The 11,062-nt window shown below is 38.5% G+C and overlaps 1 protein-coding gene across 1 annotated transcript; it reads right to left on the reverse strand.

The window, feature by feature from the left end:
• Nucleotides 1-7,030: 7,030 nt before the first annotated feature.
• LOC6633208 (ubiquitin-conjugating enzyme E2 H) lies at nucleotides 7,031-8,053 on the reverse strand. Its single transcript, XM_002056659.4, has 2 exons — nucleotides 7,977-8,053; nucleotides 7,031-7,862 (listed from the first exon to the last, which is right to left on the reverse strand). The coding sequence occupies exon 2, from the start codon at nucleotides 7,764-7,766 to the stop codon at nucleotides 7,197-7,199; it is 570 nt and encodes a 189-aa protein (XP_002056695.1). The 5' UTR covers nucleotides 7,767-7,862; nucleotides 7,977-8,053; the 3' UTR covers nucleotides 7,031-7,196.
• Between the last annotated feature and the right edge of the window lie 3,009 nt (nucleotides 8,054-11,062).

Here is an 11,062-nt window from a genome sequence, read left to right on the forward strand (position 1 = left end):
TCACCGGCTGACACACGGCCACAGTGGCCGTAAATGTTCTGCCATCTGTAAACGTAGACGCTCAGCTCAGCTGTCACTCTGTTGGGTTCATTTTGTTTTAAGGTCTTTTGGTTATCGTTGGGGTTTTGATTTTTTTTTTCGCCCACTTCGTTTGGCATTTGACCTCAGCACGATTTCATTTTTCAGCTTTATTTTTTGTATTGATTCCGGAATTGGCATTTTTTCATCATTTTGTTAACCTTACTGCATTCGATTTCATGTTTGTCATTGTCAATCGCATTTATTGACATCCGTTTTATTGCCCGCCCCTTACAGTTTGAATGGTAACTGGGCATATTTCTCCTCTTTGTCCCGCCTCGTTTGTTGGCTGATTTATTCAAGGTCGCAGTTCGTCTCTTGGCACTGAAAACTAGTTATACAAAGTGGGTTTATACCAAATTATTGTTTTTTCTGCTCTTATTTCAAGCCCCCCTTTTGGCAATTACATTGAACATTTTTTTTTTTGTTGAACGTTTGCCCTGACAAATCTGGAACAATAAGCGCCTCCGGTTAAATATCCTCTGACATTTGTTTATAGCATTTTGAGAGCTTTAAATGGACACAATGTAAATAAATCTTATGTATTTTTCATCATCTTTGGCTAAGTTATATAAGCTAAAGAAGTAAATAAATGAATGCTGAAAAACAAAAACATATTTGCAGCAAAATATCAAATTAAAGGCAATATCTTGATCTTAATATATATATATAAGTATGAGCATGAATATAAAAAGGAAGAATATGCATCTAATCTTTTTTTTTAATTTTTATACCCTGAACCCATTAAAAATGGGTATATTGTATTTGTGCGAAATGCAAATGTATGTAACAGGCAGAAGGAAACATCTCCGACCCCGTAAAGTATATATATATATATTCTTGATCAGCATCAATAGCCGAGTCGATCTAGCCATGTCCGTCTGTCTGTCCGTCCGTCCGTCCGTATGTATGAACGCAAGGATCTCAGAACCTATAAGAGCTAGAGACTTGAAATTTTAGATGTAGATGCTCCTAGCTCCCGCGCAGATCGAGTTTATTTCTGATAATCGATAACTTACTCCGTTTCCAAGCAATCGATAAAAATCGATATCGATCACTTGTTTTTTTGGGCAATTTTGGTAAATAATAAGAGCTAGAGTCACCAAACTTGACATATAGCTTCTAAAATAAATATATATATGCATTTAATGTTGAAGGAAGAGGGTGCAGGGTATCCCCTAGTCGGAAGCTCCCGACTAGAAACTTTTACTTGTTAAATATTGAACCATTGATATTGTACTTCAAGAAACGGGTCATAATTGATTGGCTTCAGAAACGTTTGGCTATAAAATTCGGAGGTTTATTGTCTAGAACTCTGCATAAGAAGTTCAGATTTAGTTTATTTACAAAGCAATCAGTAATTAGCTTTAATAAACCCTCCAGTCTCTACAGTATGTCTCATTGATGTGCGACACTCAGCTCTTGGCCACACTGTCTGGTAATTGAAGCTGCTATACAGCTGACACAATACCTGTTGTGCATTCCATGCCAAATGGATATCATTGAGCACTCTCCGACACAAAGCAAGCATTGTTGCAGCTTGTCTAAGCCAACAATGGATATGCTGGCATGCAGCAGAGGTCGTCCAACCAGTTTGAAATCTGAGATCGTGTAGGCTGTGCAGTGTTGAGGGGTCGGCCTAGGGGTGGAGCTCAAAGCAGACGAATGCAAATTGTGTGCTGTCGAATTGTGGCAGCGCATGTTATTAACAAGACAGTTATGCAGGCGCACACAAAGGTGGTCGGCTTTCAGCCAATCTCGGGCTTAGTTCTATGCGGCATAAATTAGCTGCCGCATTGTGTCAGCAGCAGATCCCAACGACTCTGAAAACATGTGTCGTCGCTTGTCAGACACACAGCCAGACAGACAATCGTACCCAGACCTCGACTGAAATAACTTACAAACACTCAAACTTTATTCGTGACAAAGTGCCAGTCGGACGAATGGACTTGACTGGGGCAGGGGGCTTGGCTCAAAAGGGGCTAAAAGACAACTGGGCGTATAGGCAACGCAATCTGTTTACCAAACGTAAGGCAAATGCAAATTGTCTGTATGCTAGTGTGCGCGTATGTGTGTGTGTGTGTGTGTGTGTGTGTGTCTGTGTGTGTGTATTTGCGCGTTTGCCTGAAAGTTTTGTAGCTGTAACTCGACTTCTGCTGCTGTTACTGTAGCAGCCATAAGAGTTACTAAAAAATTTGTTTGCCAACAAAATCTCAAGCCTGTTACTTTTGTCGTTTCGTAATGAATGTGGGAGCCACCGAGCCACCACAAGACATCCACACACGCTCACCCAAACACGCACTAAGAATGAGACTTACGAATGTTGTGTCGACTTAAAATGATGTTGGCTTCCTGTGACTCTTGTTAAAAGTTTATATTAAGCCTCATTTTTTGTAGCTGCACTTTAGGGTTGAGCGCGTGACACGAAATATTATTAAATTATGGCTTCAATAAGTTAAGAAATATATATAGATATTTATTTATTCAAAGAAACCAGTAAGATTTAAATATATTAAATTCAAGTATTTTACACAGTTGATGCTTACATTTAAAAATAAAATTTGGTATAATTTCTCATAATCATCAATATCTAGTTTTAATAATATTTACAGTATTTCTTCAATGTTCTTGGTCATTCTTTTTCTTATAAAATATTATATTTAAAGAATAATTATTTTAACGAATGTCGTGATTCATAGGTCGTGTTGTGTCTTTCAAACATATATTTCCTGTTCGTGTTCGAGCTGTGTCTGTCAGGCGCCCATCTCTAGTGCAGACTGTCAACGGACTCTCCTGCCCGTTGGAAATTGTCATTGACAGCCGCATAAAGTTTTGAAATCGCACGGTCCGGAGTTGAACTACAATTTCATTAACTAAGTGGCCGTAGCAATTAAGTTTGTGCATTTTGGAATAATATAAATTAATTAGAATATGCTAATGAGTTGCTTTTCGCAATATCAACGTGCGTAGGAGCATTAAGAGAGCCCCCGGCCTTCCGACCATCAGCATCTTTGTTGCTAAGACCAACCTCTATTGGGCGCTTGAGTTAATTTACTTGAATAAATTAGAGAGCGATGCAGGCGAATCCTCTGAACCATTTAAAGTTCTCAGTGCTCGACTGTCGTCTGTCGCCTTAGCATCTTTTCATGTAGTTGGAGCTCTCCCACTTGAATCGAATGGTTCTACAAGCAATCAGCATTCTGCTTGAGAAAATCTCTAGACAAGCAAATGGACTTCAAGTATTTTTGCGCCTCTGTTGGGCAAACTTTTGCGCAACGTACTCAATTAGAATATTTATTACTTGTACACCTAAGTTAATTTCCACTGTGCATGGTCTAGCTTAGAAATGAATGCCGTCGCATTTATATAGTGAGTGTTCCTTAGCTTGAAGGACATGCTTCCTGGGGTATTAAGAGATAGATATAGAAGATGCGCAATAAAATAAATATACTGAATTTGTTGGCCACTCATGTGGGCCAGATGGACGACGCCAAGGACATGTCAGAAGGAATAAGTAATAGCAAAAGATAAGCGTTAAAACCTATATTTGAAGCAATGCGAATAGAATGTCAACTAGCAGGATATTTTATATACATACTAAGCGAAAGTTAAAGCTATACATGGGTAATGGAAAGAAGAACAAGGTCATAAAGTACGTCAAAAACAGTTTTATACAAATATATTTTCCTACAGACTTTTTAAATATTCCGACAAACTGATTTATGTCTCTTGTTATATTATCTTTATTCATTAAAGAGTTTGTACTGACTGTTAATCAGGCCACAGTCCAAGCCGTAAGAGTTAAGAAAATGCAAATTATACTAAATCGCAATCTTGAGGGTTGAAAATAAACACTAAGTTGAGGTTTAATATTTAAACTCAAACTCATATGCAAGGAACGTCAACATCAATTTGAGTGCTTTGGAAACGTGTGTGCGTCGGACGAATAAAAGTGTGATCGCCACTTCTAATTCATCAGAAATATAAATATTGTACTATTTAAGTTAACTTTATTAGCAAACAGAAAGGTGTGGTGCGAATTTGAGCAGCTTTGCAACTACCTCATGGCTTGGTAGAATAATTTGTTAGGTGTTGATTATAAAGGAACACTCTTGGAAACAGAAAGAAAGGTTCTAGTCGGGAGCTCCCGATTAGAATACCTTGAAACCTGTTATTCCAACACCAAATCCAGTTCGCGCAACGCGCTCGTTTGTAGTAATAAAAGTTAATTAAAAAAGTTCCCTTGGCAGTGTTCGAACTCGCAACTGACCGTGTTACTTGCTGACTACTTTACCAGCCAAAAAAAAAAAAAATGTTCCACGGTGGGGCTCGAACTCGCAACAGACCGAACCGCTTCCTATGCCTTTACTCAACAGCCACACAATAATTAGGAATTATTGAAAACTAATTTTAATAGCGGCACAGAAAACAGTCGCAATTACCATGCTATTAGAATGCGTTAGAATGCGAAGCAGACGTGCATGAATGTGTGTGTGTGTACATGAACACACAAATTCTTGATGTTTTCGCCAGCTGTGACATCCAACTAAGCAGTTAAATATAACAAGAGTCAATTACCTTCAAATTGTGGCTTAAATTGGTGGTCAATATAAATGGGGTTATTAACTTTATTTATAGCTCTACCGTGGCAGCGGGGAGGTGGCGGTAGGTATAAAATGAAAGATTCTTGATATATATATATATGTATGTATAATATTCTAGAAACAACATATCAAATTTGGTGACTCTAGCTCTTAATATTTGCATCATTTGCTCAAAAAACAGGGTGCCGATATCGATTCATATCGATTGCTTGGAAACGGAGTAAGTTATCGATTATCGGAAAACACCCTTGATCTGCGCAGGCACTAGGAGAACCTACATCTAAAATTTCAAGGCTCTAGCTCTTGTAGGTTCTGAGATCCTTGCGTTCATACCTACGGACAGACGGACGGACGGACAGACGGACATGGCTAGAGCAACTCGGCTATTGGTGCTAATCAAGAATATATATACTTTACGGGGTCGGAGATGTTTCCTTCTGCCTGTTACATACATTTGCATTTTGCACAAATACAATATACCCTTATACCCACTCTTTATAGGTTCAGGGTATAAAAAGCACAAGAATGCAAACCGGGTAAATGTATTCAACGTAAATAGCGAAGAGCACAAGCTTCAACTGATGAATGTTATGAATAGCTCGAATATCTGTTCAAGAAACACAACGCGTTCTCATGTTCACAGACAAATATTATATTGGCACTTACTCCGTCCTTTTGCGAGTTGAATGCTCCATTCATTCAGGCGATAACCTATCTGATCATAGATGCCAACATGTTGCATCTCATTTGATCCGGGTGTACAATTCATTAGACTCTTGTCGTTTGCATGCAGACGATGTAATTTTCTATGGAACCTTCCACTAACGGCATCATTTTGATGTCGACATCGATGTCGATGTCGAAAAAGTCATTTCAAGCTGAAAACGACTATTGCATTAATTCGGGCCACAAAAACGAAATTCTATGAAATTCGCTTGGCTTTTTTTCTAGCTCTTTTTCCCTATTGCTACACGTGCAACCCATCAACTGGCTGACTGGCTGTCCCACTGGTGGTTGCCCCATTGTTGTTGCCGGCGCATCAGTGTGGAACGTTGCACAGCGACGTCATTGGCATTAGCAAGCGAAAAGTGGCAACTGGCAGGAGTGACGGAGTGAGGGGGCTGGCGGATTGGCAAATGCGAATACTCCTTCAACGATTTAAACCAATTTCAGGCAACTGACGAATTTCATTTCATCTTGTTTTTGCTGGGCCCTAGTTGTCTGTCCTTGAGTATTGATTTGCCTGCTGTTGAATTTTGGTATATACTTAGTATATATAAAAAGAAAAAGAGGGGAAACGATAAAATACCCCTTCTGACAATGGAACTGAACAAACCGTTGCAAAAATTGACAATCAGGCTTAAAGATTAAAGTGGTAGCTGTTTGATGAAATTTCCACCCTTCTCATTAGCTTCTGGCTTTCATTATGCTTCAGCAGTCGACGCGCCATTTCTTTGGCTAATTATGTGGCAGTCGGAGAATTTTAATAGAAATATTTGCGATAAAGTTATGCGAAGTAACTGGTAACAGGAGCTGTTGACGTTGAAAAATGGACGAGACGAGGAATTTGCATTTAATTAAGTCGTTGGGCAGCTACTGAGAAATTATAACAATGTCTGAGTATTTAAAAAGCAGTGAATGTCTAAAACAGAACAAATTGATTAAAACTAAATTATAGTCTATTTCTAGTTAAAGTTTCTAATATTAATTTAATATTACAAGTACCTAAAAATAGACAAATATATTCAATAACCGCTAATTGCCGGCTGTGCTTTTTTTCAGTTTGGCTTTAGGCAAGTTGACACTCGCAGGACTTTTTGGCATTAAACGCATTTGTGACTTGGCAATTAAGGCATTCAAATCGCAATTTCCACATGATTGCGACGCATTAAATAATTTGTTTGTCTGCACTTTGACCCCTTTGTTTGACAATCTCAAATTTATGGGACGAACCCAAGTGGCAATTAGCTGCGATACGCGTGGATCTTAAGCCTTCGAGAATATTCAATGAATTTTAAGAGGTTGTCAATATTGTATGCTGCTTTTAGGGGTATTAAATCGGTTCCTTTGTAAATTATCCAGAAATCTTAATTAAGAGCAAGCAAACAATACATGAAATTTTTGTAGTAATCTACAGAAGTGTGCACAAATACTCCATTTGGTTTAATGAGGTCGATTTTAAGATATGTACATTTATAATTTAATAATTAAATTTTTGCCATTCCAAAGTTGAAACTCTGAAAAAAAAGTTGCATTCGTAGAAGTCATTAAAGACATTTTCTGTATGAACCTGATTAAATATTTCTTTTTCCTGATTAAACTACTTTTCAGCTGATCAAATTCTTGAATTGTCATTTTTGTCTGTTACTTTTTGTTTATTAGACTATAAGACTTTCGAATACTTTGTTAAATACATTTTCAATACTAATCCTGATCAAAAGAAAAAAAATATAGCATTTGGTAGTTCAATGGAAATGCACACTACTAAAAAAAAAACAAAAGACCAGCCAACAGTTAATCGTCATCATCATCGGATAGCAGGTCGGATAAACTTAAATCCGAGGAGCGTTTCTCGAGGTTGTCATTATCCTTGGATTGCCCTGGTAAGACAATCGGTAGGGCGTACATCCGAAGAAACATGGATACAGTATCACGAAAGTCCTGATCGGAACGCTTCATAATGGCTGCCGCATGATGATTGAGCGGATCGTGGGGATTCGGATGCCGCAACAATTGCGGCAAGAATGTCTCGAATATATTTACCAGATCATAATTGGCCGACCAGGCCTGCTTAAAGACATTCATGCACACAAGCCCGGTGGTGAACTCAATATTCGGATGCAGAATCTTAGTAACGAAACGTACGCGCGGCGCCTTCAATGGATATTCCTGAGGCATTGACACATTCACCGTCCAGACGCCACCCTCGTAAGCGGTGCCCATCGGTCCCTCAAGGCGCACGTCCAAATTGGTCATGTCGTCGTCAACGGTTGTATGATACCCCGCAGCCAACAGCCTGTTTACGTCGCGGTTCAGGCGGCGTCCAGCCATGGGCGAGGTTGTGTTCACGACTACATTGGCCATTTGGTCTCCTGTTATTCTACGTGTGTCTCCGTATCGGAACTACTGAGATTTTGAGTGCACTCGTCTGTTCCCAGCGGTACCTTCAAAAGCATTCATCTGGCAATGATTCGGTTATTCAAATCGACTCTCATTTAGCGCACTTGGATGCGCCACAAGACAACAAAAATATAAAAAAAAAAACTAATTTAAAAAAAATATCCCAATACTTACATATAAAAGAAACGAAAATTTTGTTACTAATACATTATAATTTTATTAAACTATATATCAGTGCCTACTTTGAAAATGTACGTCTACTTACATGTCAATCGAATATTTCGATTAGAATCAAATCTATTTTTCAGACATTTTCAGGAGTATCCCAAATATTGTTTTTCATAGTTCTCTGCGAAAGTCGCGTAACACCCTTTTTAGTTTGTGGTTTATTGGTGTTTTTGTGTTTTTAGCACTGTCGCATTGCGCACAGAAAACGATTTAGATGCTGTTGCTCGACTGGCGAATACCCTTTGCTCTGATTCATATTATTCTAGAGAGCGCATGTAAGCTTCAACTTCATGTAATATAAAATTATCTAGATACAATTATGTTATCATTTTATTGTTAAACTTGTAAATGTATAGTAAATTTAACCTTCATTTGAAACTAATATATCCAAAACGCTATATACCAAATTGAACCGTAAAAGCTTCCTCGAAGTCTGAGATTATGCTGCTTTTATGATGTAAGAAACACCTATAATGCCTTAGCCGTAAATTTCAATAAAATATATAGAATTTATGGAGATTCGTAAACATTTTCTCTAATGTGTCACATGCATTTTCACTCGTTATACATACCCCTTCTGCACATATTATAATTACAGGGTGTAGAAAACATTTTGTCAACGCGCCAAAAATGAATTTCATTAATTGCGCGTGGGTCAGATGCAAATATTTTTGGCTGGCTTGCCAAATCCTTGTCGCGAGCTCCCAGGGTCAGCAAATAATTACGTATGCAGTGCTGAGCTGTCGGGCTGTAGGATGCTGGGCTGCTGGGGTATTGTTTTCCAGCCATGTATGTTATCTATTCTATATTCAAGGAGTACTCACTCAAGCTTGAATCCATTTCTGATTGTCGCCCATAGATAAACATTTCTACCGGCTGCACTTGTGTATCTAAAAGATTGCGAGATAACTTCAAGTGCAGTGCATTAAAGTTAAATGGACTTTGCACTAAATGCTGCAAATTGCTGCCATAGCAAACAGCATACGACGGCCATGTGTATACTCGTTCCAAAGTATCTGCAGCTGCCGCTACTGCTGCAGCTGCAACTACAACTGCATTTGTATCTGTGTTCCACCCGCGCTCTCTCTCTGTCTCTGTCTCTCTCTCTCTATCTCTTTATCTCTCTCTATCCCTCTATCTCTCTCTTTCTCTCTCGCTCTGTCTCTATCCCCCCCCCCCCCCCCCCCAATCCACGGTCTGCAGCTAAAACAATGGTAAATAACGACTAGAAAATTGTTAAAAATGTCAACGATTCTTCCCATTGCTCAAATCCTTGCCCCTGACGCGCACCATTCAACCTAGCTCGCCCCAATCCCGTCCCTTTGATGCCATACTCCGAATTCACAACCCTATCGCACCCGTCTGTAATTTCTGCCCGGCTGTTTGTATGCGTCTGGGTCTGGGTCTGGGTCTGGAATGCGCATTGTTGCAGTTTTCACAGTTGAGTGCGTTCATTGTTTTCGCTGTCAGCGCTCTACGCGTTTACAATGAATAATTAGAATTTGTATACGTATATACCTCGCCATGCCTCCAGCGGGCATGTTAAAAGGAAGGGTATATTAAATTCTACACAAAATAATTGGTCTTCAGGAAATAAACATAAGAATATAAAAATCTTTCTTTTCTTATCTGTTTCTAACGAATTTTTGATTATTTTATTTTAACTCGAAATTAAATTTAACTGCATATTAGTTCTATGTGGCAAAACTTTTTTTATAAGAAATCTTCTGCTTAGATGTAGGCTCTAATAGCGTCACTGACAAAATTAGCTGTGAAAAGGTCACAGCTGGCCGGACTGGCAAATAAAACACCTCCATCGATCGGTGACGCTATTTAGAAAATTGTATCCTTTAACTAGGCTTTTAGCGTATAATTCTATTGTACAATCTTTTGAATAATGAGGAAGACACTCGTTTTGTCGACCATTAATAAATAAATAAATAAATAAATAAATAAATAAATTAAATTAACAGGTAGTTCAACAACATCACAGTTCAATCAAAATCAGCCTTTGCTTTCGATTCTTGAACTGAAAGCACCTTGTCATCTTTCAAAACGTTGACTAGTTGAGAATAACAAGCGTCAAGCAATGAAAAAAGTATAGCGTATTTATCAGAGTCCATTATCTATTTGCAAAAAAATGTTTCCTCTTCGTCAACCAAACAGCGGCCAATTTCAGAAAGGGTATTTTGAAGCTTGGCACTTTCATAAGCAACACTCTTACTTGTTTATCAATTTGCTGACTTGGTTCATGCTACATTTAATTTGAGTGCATGAGGACCAAATAAACATTTCCCCTTTTATATTTTTCGACTCCCATGCCCGACTTTATTTAGGCACAAGATATTCTCCAATTGCTGCGCACTTAAATACTATATCTTTTATTGGGCAGATTGTAAAATTTAATTTCTTATAAATTGTTGATTCAGTGAAAACTATAACTGTGCAATACAGCTTTTGCAATTGGGTTATAATCAAATTAAAGTTGATAATCAAATAAAATACGATTCTTTAAGCAGTTAACTGGCAACATTTTAGCACTTGCTGTAAATGATGCCGACGCGAGCCTAATGTGATTTTCAAGTGTATAAATTAAATGTTTAATAGATGCCATTAAGGACGTTATCCGCCATTAAAACAATATGGAAGCCCAGACTGCGGCAATTGTCTGGCCCCGTCCGCCGCGCCAAAGATTGGACGTGAAATGCGATTATCGCGCGAAATAAACGTGAAATTAATGCAAACTACGCGCCAGCCCCGAAGCCCAGCCGAAAACCGATTCGCAAACTGTGAATTAAATGAAACAGAAACTGCGACGGAGACTGAGACTGAAGCGGAAGCTGAGGTTGCCGTCGGCTGGCAATTGCATTGAGAAATAAGCCCACCATGAACGTAAATTTTCGGTATTCTTTTTTATGCCACATTGTTAACTCTCGGTAATGAAGTTGTTTCTGTGTTTAACCAGCGCCGACCATGCCAAAGGCGACCACAAAACCGACAACCAACACTTCAAAACTAAAACAGAAAATAAT

This window comes from Drosophila virilis, chromosome 2 (assembly GCF_030788295.1).
Source record: "Drosophila virilis strain 15010-1051.87 chromosome 2, Dvir_AGI_RSII-ME, whole genome shotgun sequence".
NCBI lineage: Eukaryota > Metazoa > Arthropoda > Insecta > Diptera > Drosophilidae > Drosophila > Drosophila virilis.